Genomic DNA, 25118 nt, shown 5'->3' with positions numbered 1-25118 from the left:
ATGCCACAATGACTAGACAAGTACTTATTTATATGATAGCCTTAATAGGTTAGCATTTTTGAAAGCCCAGATATTTCTGTTTAAATTTTAGCTTCATCACTGAGATTGTAACCAATAATGTATATAATACATGATTTAAAAATTATTTAAGATTTTATTTATTTATTTTTAGACAGAGTTGGAAGGGAGGGAGAAAGAGAGGGAGAGAAACATTTATGTGTGGTTGCCTCTTGCATGCCTCCAACTGGAGATTGGGCCTGCAACCCAGGCATATGCCCTGACTGGCAAGCCTTTGGTTCACAGGCCAGCACTCAATCTGCTGAGATACACCAGCCAGGGCAATTTTTAAAAAATTTAAAGTACTTTTAAAACATTGTGGTTAAACTAGATTCTTGTCAGGTGCTAAACCTAAATAGTGTATTAGTTTATTGTTGTCACTATGCCAAATGAAAGAAGGTTAATTATACCACTTTTCAGAACTTGGCTCTTAAAATTCCAAAAGTGTTGTGGAAAGTGCTTCTTAGAATATAAGATATTCGAGATATTTAAATTTCTATGATTAAAAAAATAATCTCCATTGATTTCTATCAAATCAGTCCCTAGTAGGACATTACAGTTAGGGTTTTTTTCCCTTGCATATATCAGTACTTATAAATTTGGGGAATTCAAGTTTGCCAATTTTTGTTTGCTTTTTAAAAAAGTAGTATTGAGCCCTGGCTGGTGTAGCTCAGTGGATTGAGCACAGGTCTGTGAAGCAAAGGGTTACTGGTCCGGTTCCCAGTCAGGGCACATGCCTGCGTTGCAGGCCAGGTCCCCAGTAGGGAGCACGTGAGAGGCAACCACACATTGATGTTTCTCTCCCACTCTTTCTCCTTCCCTTCTCCTCTCTCTAAAAATAAGTAAATAAAATATTTTTTTAAAAAGTAGTACTGAGTGTTGAATTTTTCTTTTTTACTGAACTTAAATCCATTGTATAAAAAACATGCTGTCTCTGTTCAGCTCCAGTGTAAAAATATTTTCTACTTTATCTGTATCTTTTCAAAATACAATTAGACATTATAAAACTTCATTAATAAGTCAATTATTTAAAATTCAGGACACATTTCCTGTTGAGAGTGCTAAAATGGTGGTCCATAGTAGCATATTTATTCCACATTGCAGCTCAAGAATTAATCTCTTTGCTAAGAAAATACTGTATTTAAATTCTACTGATGAAAACGTATAGTGTCTCTTTACTTGAAGGACAATTTTTTAGCAGTCCTAATTTTATAAAATTCTTTGAACCTAAAAAGAACATCTCAAAAAATTTATATCACAATCAAATATTATTTATTTATTCATTTTTCCCATCTTAGGATATGTTGACTGATTTTTAGAGAGAGAGAGAGAGAAACATTGATGTGAGAGAAAAATGTCCATGTGAAACAGAGATACTGGTCAGTTGCTTCCTATAAGCGTCCTAACTGGGAATGGAACCCGAAACCTAGGTATGTGCCCTGACCAGGGATCAATCTGGCAACCTTTTCGTGTACAGGACAATGCTCCAACCGACTGAGCCACCTGGCCAGGGCTGCTGTCATTTGTTTTTAACATAAAAATGGACATCAATGGTAATTATTTATTAGTGTAAATGTTTTTGGATCAATAGTTAATCTTTTAAGGAGAAAAAGAAGAGGAAAGCGTTGGGTGCCTGAAATGTATGGGAAGCAGTAGCGAAGTAACTTAGTTTTTTGTTTGTTTGTTTTTTTGAGAGGCAATGTGGAATAGAGACAGAGGCATGGAATTTAGAGTCAGAAGATCTGAAGGCAGATACTATCTTCACAGTTAACTAAATGGACTTGAAACCAGTTACTGGAACCTACCTGTACACTCATCCACATAATGAGGATCATGTATTCATTCACCGATTCATTTAAAAACGTGTTTCTTACTAGATTGTTAGGAAGACCAACAAAATAAGCTGAATGAAAGCAAGCAGTTATGAACTGTATAAGTATTTAGTCAAATATTAGTGATGACATAAATCTTCTTACTGTCTTTCCATTGGTTCCCTGTCCCCTGCCATTCTTTCTTCTTTAGTGATAACATATTTTCAATGCACTCTTGATCTTACGATATTACAGCAATTTTAGAACTAGTAGCGGGAGTGAGGCAGTCCAAGTTTGCCCAAATCCCATCTGATTCCCCTCATTCCCCAAATAAGGGCATTAGGCAGGGCAGTAGGATGGAAGTCAATTGTCCTGGATTATCTTGCTTATTTTCTCACTGTTGCCTGAGAAAGTCCTGTCTCTCTCAAGTTGGGGCATAGCCTAAGGTGCCTCATAGTTCCTGGGTATGATTGATTAGTCTCTTTTTGCCTCTATTCCTGTGTATATCTAAATTTTTCCTCTCCCCCATTTCCTTTCTCCACCACCTTTCTTTTCTTGTTCCTTTTTAATTTCATTCTTTGGTTGATTTCTTGCTGTTTGCCTATAAATATGCTCAGATTTCCCATGGCCTAAATTAGTCTTGCTCAACTCTTAGTCTGTTTTCTTTCACCATCAAGAGATGTTGATCTTGTTGCCTTTATTACTTCATCACTTAGTTAACCGCAAGTGGTATGGCTTCTGTCCCAATCACTATCCTAAATTTGTTCTAATCCAGTATTTTTGAGGTTAGCAACTTCCTTGACCACTTTCTCTGCAACATGTTGACACTACTGTTCACCCTTTCCTTCTGTACACTTTTCTTTTGGCTCCTGTAAGGGTGGTATTTCTGGTTGTTTTCTTCCTTCTCTCTTAAATGTATTTGTCCTACTGCAAGCTCTGAGTGCTCATTACCCTGCTTTCCCCTCACTTTCTCCCTTTGTAATATTACTTTCCTGTGACTAAAATTATTTACTCTGTCAATCCTGTAATGTAATTGAACAGAGGCAGGTTTCTGTTCACTATAAGGAATTTTTTTCCCTAAACCAATTATAGTTGTTTTATAGCAATAATCTGCTTTTAAAGTAGTCAATTCTCCATTATTGAAGAAGACTTTAAATTGGAGGCAGAAAGACCCCTAGTGGAAAGGATTCATATATTAGGTAGAAAGTTGAGCCACATTAAGTCCCATCCAACTCAGAGATTTTAATTTTTATCTCATCCAGGCCATTCCCAAGGATTCAACTTTGACCATTATTTAAATGTCTTCCAATGCTTTATTTCTAGCCTCTCTTCCTCCTCATCCTTTTCTCCTACAAGCACGGTTTGTGTCATCAAAGTTGCTTCTGTTCTAGACCACCATTTTTAAAATTTTTATCATAATTTTCGAGGACTCTGTATTTCTTGCCTTTTACTGGTATGGATTTGAGGACCAGTGTCCTATGCTTCACTACTTTTCTGATATTATATTATACCTGCCCATACTGGTTTACTGTCTCTTCTCCCCCTCTCTCCCCAAACTAGGGGCACTCAAGCAAAGAACACCAGTAGAGGAGGCTCAGGATCCTGATGCTGAAATTAATTTAAAACTTTGTATGGAATAGTGCCAGTATGAATACTTAAGATGTTTATAATAAGAAATAGAAGTAATTGCAATTATGTATTGAATGTTTATTATGTGCCAAGTATTGTGTCATGAACTTATATAGATTATGTAAGTTATATTTAATTTAAATCTTAAAAGATTCCTATGAGGAAGATACTGTTATTGTGCCATTTTACATATGAGAAAACTGGGATTTAGAAGTGTTAACACTGAAGAGGTAACACAAATAATAAGTCACTGAGATCTAACTCATTTTGTGGCTAGTTGTCTTAACCATTATATTACACTGTTTTACATGAAAGGTAAAGATCTAGAATTAAGTTTTAGAAAATCAGATGATATAATAAAAATAAGCAATGAATGTATTTTTGATTTGGGTTTTAAGATTGTTTTGAATGTACACGATCCTGTATGAGACATTGTTAATGGGTTGTATGTGTTTACTTCTTTTTCCATGATAGTCATTCATTCATTGAACATTCTTAAAGTTTACTGAGTGCTGACTCTGTGCTGGGTGTGGTATAGGAAGGTGAGTGAAACAAATATAAGTTTACTATATAGTGGGGAAGACAGGAAATAAGCAGTTAAATAAACAATCAGTTATAACTTGAGAAAGTGCTACAAAGATCACACACTATAATGCTAGTGGTGAAGAATAACAGGATATGTGTGTTGCACAGGGAAAAGATAAAGGGGAGGAGAAGTTGCTTAGATATAGAGGTCAGGAAAGGCCACTAGGCAAAAATGTTAAATTTTTGTTGTATACCTTTTTATACATTATATATAGCTATATGAATTCTGTTTTCAATCTCATATTGAGTCTCTTGAAATAATAGGTACTGTTTTTTAATTTCCTCATCTTCTTTTTCACCTCAGCTGCAGTCACACTTCTACCGCCACTATTGGACATGACATAGCTTTCTGATGTGAGTGATCACTTCTTAATTGACCAATCTAAAAGAGGTTATTTTTCTTTTCTTTTTTTAAGGTTTTATTCATTTATTTTTAGAGGGGAAGAGAAGGAGAGGGGGAGAGAAATATCAATGTATGGTTGCCTCTTGTGCATCCCCTGCTGGGAACTGGCCCACAACCCAGGCAGGTGCCCTGACTGGGAATCGAACTGCGATCATCTGGTTCTCAGGCCCATGCTCAATCCACTGAGCTATACCAGCCAGGGGAAGAGGTTATTTTTCTTTATTATTTTATTTGAAGACTCTGCGCTGATATTTCTCTCCTGTTTTCCCCCACCTTTAAGGATGTTCCTTGTCTTTATCACAGTCTTTCTTTATATCTTTCTTTTCTGTCTTCAGAAATGTTGGAGTTGCCTTAGATTCTGTACATGGCCCTCCTTACTAATATTCTCCAGGAGTGATGTATTCAACTCCAGTGTCTTAAAGTTTATAGTGACTCATCACAGGCAGATTAGAAAGTCCAAACTCCTTGGTAAGATTCCACACAGCTGAATAAAAATATTCATTTTTTAATCTGCAGAAGAAAGAAATGAACCTTTACTAATATTTAGTATGAGAATTGATAACCAGCATCTTTAGTCAGTCCATATGTTCATTTATCAGATGGTCACGTTTTAAATAATTGAGCAGGCACACGAGATTAATAGTTGTATCCTTCACTTAGTTAATCTTTGTGATATAATTTACAGGAGTAGTTAATTGAGTTATATATTATGTTATCTAGTTTTAACTAAATCAACTCTCACATAATGTCCAATTAACTTAAAAATGATTCCATAGGGAAATCACATCTTGGATGAAAGATAACACTAATAATGGAACTATAAGTTAACAACAATGTGCAGAGCTGAATTCTATTCTAATACAAGCTCTTCCATAGCCATACATAACAGCACTCAAAAGAGTTGTCAAATTTTAAGAATTGTTATGTGTTTTTTTAAAACAAAAAAAGTCTTCCAAATTTGCTAATCTTTCCAGGGATGGCATGTAACTGACAGTAATATTTAACATCTGTGCTTTACAGATGTTGTGGTTTTTGTAAATTGAAGGCAAGTCCCTCCACCATCAAAAGGATTTGACGTAACTTCATTGTAATATTTGCTTTATTTCGGTGGTCTGGAACTAAACCCATAATATATCTGAGATATGCCTGTACTTAAATAAAATACCTCATGTAAATTCAATCATATGGTATTTGTCTTTTTGTGATTGGCTTATTTCACTTATCACAATATCCTCAACATTCATCCATGTTGTAGCATATGTCAGAATTTCTTTTTTAAGGCTTAATAATAATATTCCATTGGGTATATATACCACATTTGTTTATCCATTCTACTGTCAGTGGATGCTTAAAGTTTTTTCCACCTCTTGGATGTTTTGAATAATGTTGCTATGACATGGGGTAGAAGTAGCTCCTTAAGACCTTGCTTTCAGTTCTTTTGGGTGTATACCCAGAAGTGGAATTGCTATATCATGTATTCTATTTTTAACTTTTTTAGGAACTGCCATATTGTTTTCCATAACAGCAGTACTATTTTGCATTCCCACCAGCAGAGCTTCTCCATGTCATTGCCAATACTTGTTATTTTCTGATTTTTTTTATAGTAGCCCTCCTGATGGGTGCATGGTCTGCACTTTTTAAAAAATATTTTATTTATTTGTTTTTATGAGAAGGGAAGGAGAAGAGAGGAGGGAAACATTTAATGTGTGGTTGCTTCTCATGTGCCTCCTACTGGGGACCTGGCTTGCAACCCAGGCATGTGCCCTAGACTGGGAATTGAACCAGTGACCCTTTGGTTCACAGGCCAGCACTCAATCCACTGGGCCACACCAGCCAGGGCTGCAGTTCTATTTTTAATGGCAGTATAGTCCATTGTTTGGTTGTGCTATAGCTTATTAACCAGCTCCTTATTTCAGATTGTGGCTCTTTTTCACTCTTAAAATAATGCTGAGATTTTTCTTTTTAATATTTACCCAAGGATATGTTTATTGATTTTAGAGAGAGAAGAAGTGGTGGGGGTGGTGGGGGTGGTGGGGGTAGAGAGAGAGAAACATGGATGTGGGAGAGGTTGCCTCTTGTACCTGCCCTAACTGGGGACTGAACCCACAGTTTAGGTATTTGCCCTTACCAGGAATTAACTCCACGGCCTTTGGTATATAGGATGATGCTCCAACCAGCTGAGCCACCTGGCCAGGGCAATGCTGGGATTATTTTTCTTAATATTTTGGAGTATGTGCATATTTGTTTTCTTATGATATATAATCTAGAAATGATATTTAAAGTAACTTTTGAAGGGAGAGGAGGCATTAGGTAAGTAGAAAGATGGTATGATTATTAAGGAGGCCTTGATAGCATGATGGATTAGAGACACAGTTAGACCATCCTGTCTGGAATTGACATTATTTGTGGGTAACAGGAAATAAGGCTAGGAAGGAAGATAAGCATCAGATTGTGGAAAGTCTTGAGTCCCAGCCTATAAAGCTTGACATTTGTCTGAAAGTTAAACAATTTTGAGCTGAAGTATAAGAGAATTAAAACTTCCTAGATTTAATCCTAAAGCAACATGTAGAATGGTTTAGACTGGAAGCAGACCAGTTAGAGGACCACAGTGTGACAGAAGCATAATAGAGGTCAGGCAAGTTTAGATTTTATAAAGTAGGGTGTTTTTAAAGTAGGATATCACTTTTGAAAAAACAGGAAAAGGGAAATAAATGATTAGTTACTAACCACTCTGCTAAAGTGTTTTGTATATGTTGAAATGGTAGAGGAAAACTAGAAAGATTTACTATTACCTTACCTATAAGGGGCAGTTTCATGGATAGTTCACAGTTGACTGTAAATGATATTTTAATTCCAGTATTCTCTGTAAGTAGTTACTATATCAGTGTAGAAGCAAGGGAAGAATTTTTTGCACAGTATTGGGTAATGCTTGTGGTAAATGTTTCTCTCTTTCAGCTGCCTTCTCTTTCAGCCTTTACAGAATTCCAGTTTTAATATATTATATTTTCCTCCCACAACATTAAAATTTCATTGAAATCTATTGATTTCTTTCTCCTGTATTTCAAGTTGGACAATAATGCCATCTTCAGGTAGATTAACAGTTACAAATTGAATATTTTTCTTTTTCTCTGATATTCATATTTTACATTATTTACTTATTTAACATTTGACAAATATGTAAAGTTTCTTCTCTCCAACATTTTATTTGGAAAATTTTAAAACATAGAGAAAACATGTTGTAGAACATGTTGTACTCATATATACTTCCCTTAATCATTTTTAAATGTTGTCATATTTGTTTTATCTGTGTATTTTTTGTCAAATCACTCCTAAATACTTAAGTATTCATGTCCTAAGTTTATATAAAGACATTTCCCCTAATCTCAGTACCATTAATACACCTAAGAAAACTAATTAAAAATTCATGTTCAGAATTTCCCAGTTTTAAGAATGTATTAGAGCTATTTTCTTTTCTTTTTGAACCAGGACTCAGTCAAGGCTCACATACCACTTTTAGTTGTCTATTTATTTCAATATAGAATGGTTTCCACTTTTAAAAAATGACATTGATCTAAGTGTCCAGACCAGCTTTCTTCTATAAGGTCTCATATTCTCAATTTTTTTATTGTTTCTCCATGTTGTGGTTTAACCTAACAATCCTATTTCTGACTGTTTCCTATAGACTGGAAAGTAGGTCTAGAGTAGGGGTACTTAACCTTGGGTTCGCAGATTCCATAGGGTCTGTGAATAGAATTCAGGGAGTCTGTGAACTTTGGATGGGGAAAAAAATTACATCTTTAACTTTGTGGTTCTCAACTGGGGTGATTTTGTTCTTTTCTCTTTTTTTACCATCACCTGGGATGTTTGGCTTTGTCTGGAGATATTTTTGGTTGTTACAACCAGGTAGGTGAGTGCTATTGGCATCAAGTTTATAGAAGCCAGAGATGGATCTAAAGATCCTACTGTGTACAGAGGGAGAACCCCAAATAACAAAGAATTATCCAGCTCAAAGTGTCAGTAGTGCTATGGCTGAGAAATCATGCTTAACTGGATTTTAGCATTTCCTTTGATTATGAATTTAGGAAGCTCTTCACAAGGGTATTAGCATTACCTATAACTCTGTCACCAGCAGAAATTTCACATTAAACTGCTGCAGGTATCTCAAAATATTTATGCTCATTGTTTAGAAAGATTTGCATTCATTAAAAAGCAAAATTATTACTATATTACAATGTAAAAAGATAGCTTGATAGCTATGTTTCAGTATAATTATCCTTTGTAATTTTATGTATTTTATGCATTATAAACATTATTCTGGGAAGGGGTCTGTAGACTTCACCAGACTGCCAAAGGAATCCCCAGGACCAAAAAGCGTAACACCTGGTCTAGAGGCTTGTGTAGGTTGAATTAAACATTTTTGGTGCAAATGTTTCATAGGTAATATTTATTTTATATTGCCTTTTCATGAGTCACAAAGTACCAAGTTGTCTTACTATTTTTTTAATAATACCAAGTTTGATGACTTAGTTAAGGTAGTGACAGCCACGTCTTCCCATTTTATTTATTTATTTATTTATTATCCTCATCAAGGACATTTTTTTCCCCATTGCTTTTGGGGAGAGAAGAGGGGACAGAGAAAAACACTGACTGGTTGCCTCCTGTATGCACCTGTACTGGGGATCATATGCACCCAGACTCGGGTTTGAAATTGCAATCTAGGTATGTTCTCTGACTGGTAATTGAACCTGTGACCTTTCAGTTATGGGACAATACTCCAACCAACTGAGTCACACCAGCCAGGGCAGATCTTTCCATTTTAAAGATATATTTTTCCCTTCGCATTGCTAAGTAATCTGTGGGATAATACTCTGACACCAGGTGAGTTTTCTGTTTCTGAGCAACCTGTCACCTACTGGCTTTAGCATACGTCGATAATTTTTGCTTGGATCAGATTTTACATATGGGGGTTACAAAATGGTGACTTTCTAATTCAGTAATTTTTTTTCTGCATTTATTACTGTCATTCTTCTGTAAAGAAGAATTTTCCTTTCCCCATCTGAACCCACCCCCTCACACCCCCATTTCCTCATCTATTCCTCTACTCAAGTATCACTCTGGATTCATTAATTTTTATTTATTTAATATGTTACACTCAATTGTTTTTTCTTTCTTCCTTCCCTTCCCCTTTCTCTTTTCTTACCTTTTCTTCCCTCCCTTTCTCCCCCTTTCCTTCCCTCCCTCCCTCCCTCCCTCCGTTCCTCCCTTTTTTCTTGAGTGCTCAAATTCTCTCAGTTGTGACAGCAGAGCCCCTTTAATTTGGTCCTTTGTCCTTTTGATTTACCCTAGTGGTCTGTGAGCATTTCCTTGCTTTCCAACACACTAAGAGTTCCCAGGATCATCTTGTTCTTTCTGTGCTTTAAGTTTAGAGTCAGATCTCAAAGGACTGTGATTTCTTTGTGGAGAATAGTATTTAGAGACCAAGGTCTGAGCACTTGGTGTGTTCATTGCTTCTGGGGTGACATTCCTTCTAGGCCCTTTTAATAGAAGCTTTTAACTAAACTTGTATTATTATTATTTTATTTATTTATTTTAATCCTCATCCAAAGATATGTCTACTGATTTTAGAGAGAGGAAGGGACAGAGAAAAAAAGAGAGAAACATCAGTCATTTGCCTACAGTACACACACCCCAACCAGGGATTAAACCCACAATCTAGGCGTGTGCCCTAACTGGGAATCAAACCTGAGATCTTTCAGTTACTGGACAGTGCTCTGACCAACTAAGCCACTGAACAAGGCTAAACTTTTATTTTATTTATTTATGGATTTTATCCTTACCTGAGGACATTTTAATTTGCTTTTTTAGAGAGAGAGAGGAAGGGAAAGAGAGAAATGCAAAAGAAGCATTGATCAGCTTGCCTTCCTACACTCACAGACTGGGGATCTGTGCCAGGATCAGGGATTCTATGCATCTGGTGCTGGGGTTGAATGTGTTCACACCAGTACCTGCTCCTGGACCGGGGATGAACCTACAACCTAGGCATTTACACCATCCGGGAGCCACACTGGCCAGGGCTAAATTTTTAACATATAAAGATATTTTGAACAAGAAAGAAAATATTTCTGATTTACTCATCCTTGCAAATTCTTTGTTTTGGAATCTGTTTATCATTTCTTTCCTTAACAGGCCAGGCTCATGCTCTTATCTACTCACTTGAGGATTATTACTAGCTGTCTAATATGTCTCTCTTCTCATCTGTTTTACATACCACCCATTTATTCATTTATAAAATATTTACTAACATATTTTGCTGTGTTTAATGTGCATTTTTTTGCCCACATTTTTTAGGGAAAAATGGGGATGTACATTACACAGAGGTAGTACTAATTCCATATCTATATAAATGTTTTTAATTCTTTTATATATGCTTATGAGTTAAAAGTATAACTCTAGGGAACAATAACAATACTCATATTCAAAAGAATACCCTGGGATGTGATCATTGGTTTTGTTTCTAAATATATATAAAAAATCAAATTAAAAAATTAAAAAGAAAGCTTCTTTTCCTGAAAGTTTGGGCCAAAAACATGAGTGCACATTATATATGGGCGTGCATTATACATGGCAAAATATGTTAGATGCAGTTGTGTGCCAGGCACTGTGTTAGGCATGTAGAATACACAGGAGAATTGAAACATCAAGAAGTTCACAGTCTAATAGGGAAGGCTTATATGAAAACTGGAATTTCATTACGATTGGTGCAAAAATGGAAACTCATGAGAAACTAAAGGCTTCCAGAGAAGATAGTATTTGAGTATGGCATTGATGTAATTATGATGAGATTACCATGTGAGGGTAGAGCTATTTATAGATTTCATTGTAGGTGACTATTGATAAGATGCCAAATTTATTTCTAGATGGTGGTTATAAATGGAAGTATTAGAAATCAGGTTATCACCTGCATTTAGTGCTTAGAACTTTCCTTCTTCCTCTATTCTGTGTTTTTTTGTTTTTATTTTTCCTAATTTTTTTGCCTAGATAGACAGACTATTCTTTGGTTTGTAAGACAAAGCCCAATCCACTGAGCCACACTAGTCAGGGCCTATTCTTTGTTTACACTGAAACTTTTTACTAAGATTCCTCATTTCTGTTTCTTAGCCTTTCATTGAAAGATGATTTATTTTCCTGAACTTGGTTTAGAGGCCATGTGAATTTGCTGTATTTATTTATACATCCATGTCTTATAAATAAACCCATTTTTTTCTTTACTAGTGATTGCACTTACCAAGTATCTACAGCATACTTGTTATGTTGTCATTAATACAAGTTTGGTTCTTACTGTGGGAAGATCTTAATAAATGCAGGATGGTGAAGGGAATGGAGAGTCAAATGATTGGAAATTAGGGCTCACCTATGTAGGCAACCCCTTAATTTTACATAATCCTTTTATGGCGGGAGTTGTTTTTTTATAAGAAGAATTAAGAGGCATTTAAGAAAAAATAGAAAATCTGCATGTTTTCTAATTCAGAATCTTTAATGAGTAAATAAAGTGTTCCTTCTACTCCCCTTCCCTCCCTGCCAGGTACAGAAATAACTTTTAGGAATCTAAAAATGTTTTTCTACAAGTTCCCATCTCCCTAAGTATTTCTAACTTTCTAATATGGCACTCAGGATTTCTTTTGCTATAAAAACAACATGGTGGTAAAAAGAATAAATTGAAATTGTAATGTACTATTGTTGGAATCGGTATTTAATTTACCAGATATCAAGCAATGGGAGTTCAGTATAAAAACATTTCTTATTTACAGGGTCTGGCAGAAATAACTCCCCTTTTTTATTACAAAATATTTTTATGACAAAATCATAAGCATGTAATTCTGTAACATAACAATGTCACACTCAAGCACACCATATGATGTTTTGGGTGAAATATTCAAATTGCCATCCATCTCGTGCGAGACATTCACATACCGTACCAACCACAACCATGCTGGAGCAAGCCTTACTTCTGCAGGACCCTCTATTTGTAGCTTATCACTTAAAGTGTCAAAGTGTGTTTATATTAGCCATTTTATTTGATGAAATTAACAAAAAAAGTCAAACATATTTAATGCATAATTTAGAATTGTCTTCACCAAATGCTGAATGTATAGTATTCTGTGGCATACAGTGTTTCCTGTCCTTTAGATGTTTCTTCTCTCTTAAATATGCAAATGCTTTTATACAGAAATAACCATATGCTTAATGTGTGTGGATATAAATGCAGCAAGCCAATGATGCCTTCCAAACCAAAGCCCTGATTAATTTTCCAAGATATTTTCACCATAGTATTCCTTTGTACTATACAATTCACCAAATTGCAAAAGTCCACAGGACAAAAAAAATGCTTATGGTTCCTTATTGCTTAGAGAACCAACTATAGTCTAGCTATACTGTGGATGTGTCTGCCCTTTATTTGTCACTTCCCAGTGCAAACATTCCACACTAGCCAGGTCAGTTTACACAGTCTTATGATTCCATGTCCCTTAACCTTTATTCATGCTGTTGTTTGCTTTCTGTTTAGGTACCTTGAAGAAGTTATTTATCTTTGTTTATTTTCTTAGTAGCTTGTTTCTTATGGTTTCAGTAGCATAATTGAAATGTCTCCTTTGTATTAGAAGGACTGGGACAGACATGCAAGGAAGTCTGGGAAATGTAATTTTTAGCTTTCTGCCATACTAGAGGGAAATTAGAGTGGATGAGCTTTTTGTTACTGGTTCTAGCCTTATGTCTTTGCTCTTTATTTCTTCTTATTTTTCTATTTACCAGATTTCCTAAGTTAGGTTTTGTGTGTTTTTTTTGTACTCTTGTTAAACCATATATATCTTTGTAAACCACTTAGTCTTTCTATACTTGCCTCCATCCAGTATGAGGGAAACTTAGGCTAGGTGATCTGTTGTTTTTCTTTTTAAAGATCATTAGGTGATCTTTAAATTTCCTTTCAGCTGTAAGCTTTTGTTTATATCCAGTAATTTATTCCTTCACTAAAACTATTGAATGCCTGCTATTTGATAGATATACTCAGCAATCAAAGATTATCTGCTCTTTAATAATAAAGTACTACATGTTTTTCAGTATCCAGTTTATGTACTGCTTTATTTGTAAAGTTTTACCCAACACTGTAATCTATATTATGTTGCCCACAAATTCTTTCAGTACATAATAAAAAATGTAGACATAGGTTAACTGGTATTTTACTTATTAGTGTTTTGATGACTTAATTTCAGGCAGATTGAAGAACTATACTGTTATAATCATTTAATATAGTGATAGGCATGTAGTAGTAATAAGTATAATAACATTTATGAGCACAGACTTTGAGGCAGGCATTGTTTTGAATGATTTCCATGTGTCTATTCCTTTGTTACAACATGTTTATGAGATAGGATCTCTTTTCATCCCCATTTTTACAGATGAGGTAAAGCACACAAGAGCTAAATAAATTTCCTCAAGGTTATACTGCTGGTACGTGAAGCTGGGATATGAACCCAGGGAGTCACATTTCAAAAAACCATGCACTTACCCATTTTGCCATAATGCATAATTACTGTATACTTGTTGAATGAATGGAATGTTTTCCTTTTTAGTAGATATTGGTTACAGCTTTACTTTCTTTTTGCACTTTGGATAAAAGATTAAGGGTAGGTCACTTTGGGGAGAATACTTTTTAAACAAGGACAAACTTTCTTAGCAAACTAAATAAATACTGAGTGACTCAATAGTGAATATTCAAATTATGTACTTGGGGATTTTGCATAATGTGTTTGTTTTTGAAAGGAAGTTTGTGACATGCATAATACTTATACAGGGTGGGGCAAAAGTAGGTTTGCAGTTGTGAGTACGTGAAACAGAGTTAATAGAGCTACTGTAATAACCATAACCTGCATATCTTTTTTCCATAACAAACAACTGTAAACCTACTTTTGCCCCACCCTGCAGATGAATTTTGATTTATATTAAGCATCTTGAATATTATTTGTTTCTTACTCATTTTCAGTTGAGTGGTGATTTTATGCAATGGCTTCAAGCCACAGTTCTTCACCAGTGCCTCAAGGAAGCAGCAGTGATGTTTTCTTTAAAAAAGAGGTAGATCCAACTAAACACATTCGACCTGTGCAGTCACTGCCAGATGTGTGTCCCAAGGAACCCACAGGTAATGCTTTTATTTTTTGAGGATTTGAATTATCTTTAAATGAGTCAACAGATTTCATATACTTATCTTAAAAGAGTAAATTTTAGATGTTAAAATTGAAGAGATATAAATAATTTGGAAGTAAGTACATTAGGAAATTGGAATGTAGTTCTTTTCATGCATTTTTATAAAATAAGTTATATACATAAACTTAAAAAATGTTTTGAAAATATAGGTACAGATCTTTAATTAAACACCATACAGTCAACCCTGGCTGGAATGGCTCAGTGGATTGAGTGCCAGTCTGTGAACCAAAGGGTCACTGGTTCAATTCCCAGTCAGGGCACATCCTGGGTTGTAGGCCAGGTCCCCAGTAGGGAGTGCAAGAGAGACAACCACACATTGATGTCTCTCTTCCTCTCTTTCTCCCTGCTCCCCTCTCTCTAAACTAAAAAAAAAAAATCTTTAAAATTAAAAAAAGTATTGCAATCAGTTCTCATTATTTGGAATTTTTATATTTGCAAATTTGCCTACTCCTTAAAACTTATTTTTACCCCAAAATCAATATTTTGGCACATTTGTGGTCATTTGCAGACATGCACAGAGGAGTGAAAAATTTAAATCACCTGATGTACACATTCCCACTTGATGCTGAACAAGAATACTCTGCCTTCTTGTTTCAGCTGCCATGCATGCTATAAACAAGTGTCCTCTTTGTGGTCTATTTAGTACCATGTTTTTTACATTTTTATGCTTTTTTTTGGTGATTTTGCTTTTTAAAATGCTCCCAGATGTAGCGCTGAAGTGCTTTCTAGTGTTAGTAAGCACAGGAAGGCTATAATGTGCCTTATGAAGAAAATATGCCTATTATGCTCTGGCTGATTGTGGCTCAGTGGATTGAGCACCAGCCCGCAAACCAAAGGATCGAAGGTCTGATTCCCAGTCAGGGCACATGCCTGGGTTGTAGGCCAGGTTCTCAGTAGGGGGTATATGAGAGGCAACCACACATTGTTGTTTCTCTCTCTTTCTCCCTTCCTTCCCCTCTCTAAAAATAAATAAATTAAAATCTTAAAAAGAAAATATGCGTGTTATATAAGCTTCATTCAGGTTTGAGTTATAGTTGTGTTAGCCATGAGTTCAATGTTGATGAATTAACAATATATATTACATGAGGAGTCTTTAAATAGACATGCATAAGATTCTGTATTAATAAATTGATGAAAATACTGTGACCAGAGACTTGCAGGAATCTAACCCTGCATTTCCACTAGGAGCAGTGGTTCAGTATTTGCTAATTAAGTGTTCAGTGATTTTCTAGAATAGAACTACAGTGAGTAACAAGAATCAACTGTATATTTTCCTTTCCTCTATGATTAATGTCACAGCAGCATTTATGTTATCTAATAATAAGCCAAATAAAGAGTTTTGGGACCAGTCCTATGGGGGAAAAACACTGGAATATTTAAGGATAGAAGATTTCAGTAGAAAGTAGAAGAGTTTTGATGTTGAAAGAAGATAAATTGTACAGTAAGGAAAGGAATTAATAGAAGATGATCTTTACCACCTAACCTACCCTGTAACTACAGGCCTCAAATTTTGCATATCTTTCATGTTGTACATGTTTTTTCCTCCTTTGTCAATTGATGCTGAAAGTTCAAGTTTATTTAATCAGATTAATTTTTATTGTAACATTTGCTATAGAAGAGAGTTATTGCTTTGTATAATGTAGAATTTAAGCATTTTTATTTTTCTAGGACATACTTTCATACACAGAACTTACTTTACAGAGTTTTCTTGTTTACTTTTTGCAGGTGATTCAAATAGTATATGTGTTGCCCCATCTCTAGTTACAGATCAACATAGATGGACTATATATCATTCCAAAGTAAATCTCCCAGCAGCATTAAATGATCCTAGATTAGCAAAAAGAGAATCTGACTTCTTCACAAAAACATGGGGATTGGACTTTGTGGACACTGAAGTCATACCTTCATTCTACCTCCCACAGATCAGCAAGGAACATTTTACAGTGTATCAGCAGGAAATCTCTCAGGTAATACCTAATCTGAAACTTAGTTATAGTCAGGTCAAAAGTAATAAAAATACTTTTAGTTTGATTTATAATAGATTTTGACCAATAGTCTTTGAGGAACATATTTTTTGTTGTTCATATACATTCTACACTGGGTTGTATCTAATTCTTTGCCTAGATTTATGTAAATATATTTCTCTTACTATAGTGATTTTTCAGAATGTTATATTCCTAATATGAAAAGAGGAATAAATTTATATGAAAATAAACAGAAGAAAGCAATAAACACCAAAGTCAAAAATCAATGAAAGAGAAAATAGAGCAATAATACAGAAAGTCCCTGAAACCCAGAGTTGGGTTATTTATGAGAAGATCAATAAAATTGACAGACCTCTAGCAATACAAATTAGGAACAAAAGAAAGATGTAAATCACCGATAACAAGAATGAGAGGGGTGACGTCACTACAGATTCTACAGAGATTAAAAGGCTGATATTGAAATACAGACAACTTTATGCCAGTAAATTTAACAACTTAGATGAACTGACAAATTCCTCGAATGACAAAATACCAGAGCTCTATCAAGAAGAAATGGATAACTCAAATAGCCTTACCTTTATTGAAGAAATTGATGTGTAGTTAAATACCTTTCCACAAAGATAACTCAAGTCCAGATGGCTTCTCCATTGAATTCCACTAAACATTTAAGAAAAAAATACCAAGTTTGCACATATTTTTTCAAATATTGGTGAACATGTGGAGGACAGGGCCAGTACTAGGATGAGGCAAGTGAGGTGCCTAAGGTGTAAAATGTGAAGGGGCACCAGAATCTGAAAATAGGTGCCTCCTTAAATAGGTGCCCATGGCTCCTTGCTTGTCTCACTCTAGTGCCAGCCCTGGTGTAGTAACTGGAGCTCTCATATACTATTTATGGGAATTTAAAATGGTAAAACTCTTTTGGAAAGCAGTTTGGCAATTTCTTAAAAAGCTAAAATTATTTCTGGTTCAGTATATAAGGAAGTTGGAAGTTTTTACTTCAAGTCCTCACAAAAAGAAAAAATCTGAACAAACTTAAAATCAACAACTGAGAAGGTATTTGAAGGTCACAGTCCAGGGGCACAGACTTACTAAAAGACTGAGATGTAATCAAAAGACTATTGAATGCTTCCCCTTTTCCCATACCTTACCATCACATCAACAGGGGACTTGTATAATAATAGTAGAATACAATGAAAAGGCTTGCATGTGTCAGACTTTGTTTAAGAAGTCTCTGAAGACAGCAAGGAAGACCAAAACAAGGATACCATAGGAAATTTTAGCCTCTGACTCCTGTAGCTATAGCAAACAGTAAAAACAGCTTACTTCCTAGCCAGATAAACATAAGACCATGCAATAAAGGCCTAGTTATCTCAGGTCTTTTAATCCAGTATATCATATGTGGCTTTCAAGAAAAAAATTACAATATATAATAAAGACAGTATACACACATGTTTTAAAGAGACAGCAAGTACCAGGATAAAATACAGATATGACAGCAATGTTGGGAATTTAAAACAACTATGTTTAATATGCTGAGGGTTCTAATGGAAAACATGGACAACATGTAAGAATAAATGGGTAATATAAGCAGAGAGATGAAAACTCTAAGGAATCAAAAGAAAATACTGCAAATTAAAATACTTCACAAATGAATAATGCCTTTGATGGATTTCTTAATAGACTTGGAATATAGAGGAAAGAATCAATGAAGTTAATGTTGATAGAAACATCAAAATGTGTGGGTTGAAGTGAAAGCAGAGCTTAGAAGGAAATTTTAACAGCATTGAATGCATTTATTAGGGAAGAAGAAAGATCTAAAATGAATAATCAAGCATTCCTACCTTGAGACTTGAATAGATACTTCTTTAGAGGAGATATACAAATGACCAGTAAGTACATGAAAAGATAGTCAAGATCATTATTGGTTTTAAATGGTAAATTTTATGTATATAATTTTAACATACACACATACACACTGGGAAAAGATCTGAACAAACATCTCACCAACGATGGTAAATAATGTATCAAAAAATGCTCATCATATGTTATCAGGGGATTGCAAATTAAAACATGCCACTATACATGTTAGAATGGCAAAAATATGTCCTGGCTGAATAGCTCATCTGGTTAGAGCATTGTCCCTATAAGCAAACATTGCAGGTTCAATCCTAGGTCGGGGTACCTACAAGAATCAACGAATGAATACATTAATAAGTGGAACAACAGCCTGGCTGGGTGGCTCAGTTGATTGGAACGTCATCCCATACACCAAAGGTTGCAGGTTTGATTCCTGGTCAGTGCACATACCTAGAGCTAGGTTCCAGGTTTGATCTCCGATCAGAGCATGTACAGGAGGCAACTGGTCAATGTTTCTTTCTCACATTGATAATTCTCTCTCTCTTTCTCCCCTCCTTCTTCTCTCTCTAAAAATCAATAAACATATCCTCAGGTGAGGATTAAAAAAATAAGTGGAACAAAAAATTGATGTTTCTCTCTCTTTAATTTCCTCTCTCTCTAAAATCAATTACAAAAATATTTAGAATGGCAAAAACCCAAAACACTGACAATACCAAATGCTGGCAAGGATGTAGACTGATAGGAATTCTCCTTCGTTGTGATTAGGGATGCAAACTGGTACAGCCACTTTGAAAGACAGTTCTGTATAGATTCTGACCAAACTATCAGAACTCTGAAGACTACTAGCCCAGTGTTTTTCATTAACACATTGCACTTTCCCATGTGTCTTATTTATGATATCTCTGAAAAGATGACAATGTTGTTAGTGTTTATTTCATCTGAAATCAGAGTGGAATATATATATTTTAACTCAAAATGTCAACTAATAACTGTCTATCTTAGCTATATTGGTTTTCAACATTTCTTCTTTTAAAAAATTATTTTTTTACTTGACTTTTGTAAGTAAGGATTTTTTCATTTGCTTTCCCACTTCATTCCAAATTTATGGAGATTTTACTAGTGTAAGTATATAGGTGTTCATACATCTCAGTGATATTTAGTTTATTAAGCATACTTATTTATATAAGTTCAAAGTCTAGTGATTTTATGTTTAAAAATCATAGAAGTAATTTGGTATGTCTGATTCTGTTGTGAAACATGTTGTTGCTTTGATATACTACAATGATTTGTATATAATACATATTGCAATATAGCATTGATCACATTATTTAATTGTCCTTTCATCAGAGAGAGAAGATTCACGAGAGATGCAAGAACATCTGTCCTCCTAAAGATACCTTTGACAGGACTCTCTTACATACTCATGGTATGAATATGTGCTATTTGTAGATAATATATAAATGAATGTGTGCCGTTTCTAGCAGAGCAAATATTAATGAACAAAATTTTTATTTTTGGAACTCATTGGCTGGCCTACCTATGATTTTTATGTCTAGTGAAACTTTTATACCTTACAATTACAATACTTTCTAAAAGCTTTTAGAGAAAAATCTTTGGTCTGATGGTACTGTTGTCTTCAATAAATACTTATTTAATATCTGGATACTTGGTACTATGCTCATTGCTTAAAAAAAACATAAATAAGGAATAGTTCTCAAGAAGTTGATCATCTTCTTAGTAAGGTTAAGAAAAAATGACCCCAAAATCATAGCATTGTATATCAAGCAGTAAGTTCAGTGTAGTAAAATTGTATAGAGCTCTTAACTTAGCCTTAGAAAATTTCTGAGTTGATGATGATTGCCTGTGTTTTAAACTAGCTATTGAGAAAGATTTATGTGGGAAAAGGCATTACAGGAAAAGGGAACAGTTTGTACAAAGCTATAGAGTCAAGAGAGAAATTAGCATGCTCAAGGGACTGTAAGAGTTCTGTATATTGGCTCTAATGGGAACAAGAAAAGTAGCTGAAGAAATAGGCGGGAGTCAGATCAAGAGCCTTGTATGCCATGCTAAGGAATATTTCTTTTCTTAAAGCAGTATAGAGCTTCAAAATCTTTTAACCAGACATAATCAGATTTATGGTTATACATTTTTGCCATGGAAACAGTTGGGGGTAATAAATTTTTGAATGATGATGAAACTGGAAGCAAGGAGACAGTTGGAGGCTGTTGCATTAATACAAGTGAGAAATCATGTGGCCCCAAATATCAGTTACAATAATAAAGTTGGAGAGGAAGATGGGCCTTTGAGAGATCTAGGCACAGGTTTTGGTGGTCGCTTAGCTGGTGATAGAACAAGTTGATTTGAGGATGACTCCCAGGTTTCTTGCTTAGGCAGCTGATACAATTCAGTGAGAAAGGCAATATAAGAGGGAGAATTTTGGAGGAGATGAAGACTGGTTTAATTGTACAATACTTTTGCAAAGAAGATATCTGGTATGCAACCTGGAGCTCAGGAAAGAAAGCTGGGCTGGAGATGCAGGGATAGTAGACATTATCATAGGCAATATGTGAGATAATATCATAGTAGTTGAATTCAAGGGCATGGATGGGATCATCCAGGAAGGATGTGAATAGTAAGAGGAAAAGAACTGATAATAGAATGCTAAGGAGCTGCCACATTTAAGGGGCAGATAGAAAATGAGGTACTTGTGAAGGAGACTATAAAGAAGTAGTAAGAGAGATAATTAACAAAGAGAGAGTTCCACTATTGAAATAAAAGGTAGCAAGAATTTCAAAGAAGTGAGAATGGGGATGGCTGGGGTGGGGGGAGTGGTGGTGGTGGGAGATGGAGACAAATGTATATGAATAACAATAAAAAAGTGAGAATGATTATTCTACAATGTCAGAATACTTCAGTTTGTACACTGAGAAGTCTGTGGATTTAGCAATGTAGGAGCTCGTAGGGCAGAGAATTTAGACTGGAGTGGTGGTTACAGAAACCTCAATATTGTGTATTAAGGTGTGTTCAAGAGAAAGAAATGGAAACTACTAGTGTGGATGTGACTTGAAAATCTGAGACATAGGGTATTGACTACAGAGGGAACAGAGTAGAAGAATATTTTTGCATGGCCCAGAAGAGATGAGGCAAGAGAGGCATTCGCATAACCCTGAGAGTGAGTGCTTTCTTTAATTTTACAACTGAGTCCTCCCTTGCATCAGTCTAGTCTGGACCCTAGATCCATCCTTCCTTTTCTCCCTCCCTTTCTCCCCTCCTTTACTCCCTTCATTCCCTTCTTTCTCTTTCTTAGGAGAGAGTGGAACATGTTTATGTGCAGAGAGGAAAGTGATCTCAGAAGGAGGAAGAGGTTGAAGATATGGAGAGGCAGGGTAATTGATTAGACAAGCTCACAGAAGAGGCTGGAGGGGATGGATTACTTTTGGGAAGGAGGGTAGTTTGAGATCTTAATGGTGAGATGAAGATAAAGTAGGTTCAATTGCAGATAAGTTTGTATATGTTACAGACTCAAATGTATAAGAAAATTAATATAGTTGAAATATGTTTAAAATTCTTTGATCAAAAGAAACTCTGGAAGGGATGATGGATGTTTTGAACAATTAAAAAGAGCAGTACTTCTATTTTAGAATTTAATTCATTTTTAAAAACTACACAGCATGCCAAACTTAATCTCACCAACGAATAAGACAGCATCAGGCTTTCTGTGTAGCTAATCACTATAGACTAACTTATTGTAGGCTAATCATTCTCACTTAAAATGTACTTAGTTGTTTTATTGCTACTATACAATTGATTAAAATTACTTGAACATAGGCCTTACAGTGTTTTGCATACTACTAGGGATATAGGAGGTGCTTGATAGATTCATGTTGAACAAAGAAACTTAAGTGGCTATTTGGTTGTGACGTAGTACAGTATTAAATCTTGTCAAAGTATATTTTATGAAAACAAGTTTTAAAAATCATATCTTCCCTTTTCCTTTTTTTCATAGATAAATCCAGGACAGATCTGGAGCAAGTACCTAAGGTACTTATGGGAATACAAAGAATAATAAGCTATAAGTCCAATTTTACAGGAACATATTCCAGGGGGAGGTATACATATTAAGTAAATAATTTTTGTTAAGTATGAGTTAGATAAGTGTACATGGTATACTTGTGTTCAGAGATGAGGTGATTAATCTTTGTGTTAAACTCAGAGATATGTTTGCCCCTTTGATTGGGTTGAATTGGAAGATAAGCAAGGGCATTCTAGACCAGAAACATATATAAAGATACTTAAGCATAAGAGGATATGGAAGATAACTGAGTACTGCTCAAATTTAACTTGTAAAGAGTGGGGATCACAAGATAAAAAGAGGTGAATGGGTCCAAAAAAAATGAAGAGTTCTCAGTGCCTTTCTAATGAATGAATTTGGTCTGTGGGTCATGGGAATCCATCCAGAGGTTTAAACAGAGAAGTTAATTCAGTTATACTTACTTTAAAGGGCTGTCTGACAGCAATGTAGTGGATAGATTGGGGAAGGACATCATTAAGTGTTGATAAAATGCTGTGGAGGTAGACAAGAGAGGGAATTCAAGCAATATTTAGGAAATGTAATGATATATACGAGACAAAAAGTAGGCTTTTCATAAAATTGAATTTGTTTTGGTTTTAAAATTTAGTGTATGTTTAACCTAAAAAACCCATTTTGAAAGGATTTTGATCAGGAGTACATAAGTTTATAAGAAACTGATATCTGGCATTAAAAAAGGGAAATAGTATGGAAATTTTAAGAGAATATGATATTTCCCTTTGGTATATGCCCAGTGGGACTGCTTTAGTGTATTTGATCAAGTTGTAATGGAATGATCATCTCCATTGTTAAAGGCAAGAAAACCATTTTTCTATCTTTCATGAGCATGTGTAGCTTGATGAGACTTTGCTTCTATATTTCTCTAAAGATTTTTATGTAAATAACTCAACTTTGTTATCACTTGCTTTTGCTATTTATATTGAGATCCAAATTAATTATTGTTTAATGGTCTTATGATGTAAGAAGGGATAATGAGTGTAAAGAAAATGTTTTTCTAATGCAGGGAAATTTATCTTTTAATAGATTTTTATGAAACCAGATTTTGCCTTGGATGATTCCTTAACTTTTAATTCAGTTTTACCATGGTCTCATTTTAATACTGCTGGTGGAAAAGGAAATCGTGATGCAGCTTCCTCAAAGTTGCTACAAGAAAAGGTATTTTCTTTTTTACTTTTTCCATGTAGAAAAATTTTTGTAGTCTAGTGGTGCTAGTTGGTGTGGATTCAGATTTAGTTATTTGGTAAGCACTACTTTTTAAATTTTATTTTGTTTTTACTGATAGTTACAAGCCTTCAAGTTTTACTGTTTTGTTTCAATGGAATACATGTTGTGCTGGTAAAAAGAAAAAACTTATTATTTGAGTACTGATTCATCTGAAACAACAGTTGGTAGAGTTTCAGTTGAAAATATGTATTAGAGTTAGTTATCTAATTACTTGTAATTATAATTGCTTTACCTTTATCCAATCTATTGGCCAATTTTGTATTCTTTATTATTTAAAACACAGAAAATCAGTTTATCCTAAGGCACTGTTTATCCCCATTTTAAAGCAGATTTTACCAATTATCCTGTTTTATTTTTAGCTTTGCAAAGCCAAGTCGTTTGCATGTTATTAGCAGTTTTAAAGTTTCTCACAGTGTTCTATGTTTTAGAAATCAACATCTTGAATGTCATTTGATATGTAGAACTTTTCAGAATATCTTAACTCATATATCAAGAATCTTTTAAAATTTCAACAGGAAGTAAAGACCTTTGGTCTCTGTTCCCCCCACCCCACTCCCACACTCAGTTTAGAGCTTCTCTAAAACCAAAAAAGCATTTTGTTGTAGTCTACTGACATCTCTTGGCAATATGAAAGCGTATCTCAGGAAGACAGTTCAGTAAATTAGGTCCAGTCCTCCTCAGTAACTGAAGAAAGGACTAGTTTGGAGAAGATAGGAGAAGAAATGTAGGAAAAGAATATGAGTATCATGGGTATTCCTTTTCTTACAAATATCAGGATGATCACTTAGTAAGTTATATGTCTAATCACTGTGGTGTACACTTGAAACTAACAGAATAATGTATGTCAACTGTAATTGAAAAATAAAAGTGATTTAAAAATGAAAATAACTGAATTTTTTCCTTTGGCAACATTTTTACTTAAAAAGATTTCCCTTGAGTGAGAACAAATTACTAAGTCTGATGAAAAAGATGGGTTTATGGACATAGGCTTACTCCCAGACATTTTCACATTCCAAGTATGTATCGTGGTAAAATAATACCTCACAAGAGAAAAACAACAAAAGCCAATTAAAAATCTAATTGATCTGTATAGACGCTTTTAGGAATACTTTAAAAATTGTTTCCTTTATAGAATATTAATGAGAAATGATTTATGAAAATATGCCTTTGAAAAGAATAGGTCAATGGAATATTGATAAGTTGCTGAAATCTTTAAAATT

The 25118-nt window shown here is 34.7% G+C and overlaps 1 protein-coding gene across 5 annotated transcripts in view; it reads left to right on the top strand.

Annotated features, from left to right (window-relative positions):
* VPS54 (VPS54 subunit of GARP complex) overlaps positions 1-25118 on the top strand; it is a 104043-nt gene that overhangs the window by 12228 nt on the left and 66697 nt on the right. For 2 of the 5 annotated variants that reach the window (XR_005066767.1, XM_037048026.1), the window contains exons 2-6: positions 14522-14677; positions 16468-16709; positions 19932-20010; positions 22591-22625; positions 23698-23829. Coding sequence is in view for 4 of the 5 variants with exons in the window: in XM_037048026.1 (XP_036903921.1) it covers positions 14542-14677; positions 16468-16709; positions 19932-20010; positions 22591-22625; positions 23698-23829 (624 nt within the window). In the remaining variant the exon portion in view is untranslated. Of the gene's footprint in view, positions 1-14521; positions 14678-16467; positions 16710-19931; positions 20011-22590; positions 22626-23697; positions 23830-25118 lie in introns of those variants that run through there. The other 3 variants (XM_037048027.1, XM_037048028.1, XM_037048029.1) reach the window with 3 other exon arrangements.

Source organism: Sturnira hondurensis, unplaced genomic scaffold (genome assembly GCF_014824575.4).
Source record: "Sturnira hondurensis isolate 20B ecotype Veracruz unplaced genomic scaffold, ASM1482457v3 Scaffold0006413, whole genome shotgun sequence".
Taxonomy (NCBI): Eukaryota; Metazoa; Chordata; class Mammalia; order Chiroptera; family Phyllostomidae; genus Sturnira; species Sturnira hondurensis.
This window is presented reverse-complemented; position numbering and strand designations above follow the sequence as displayed.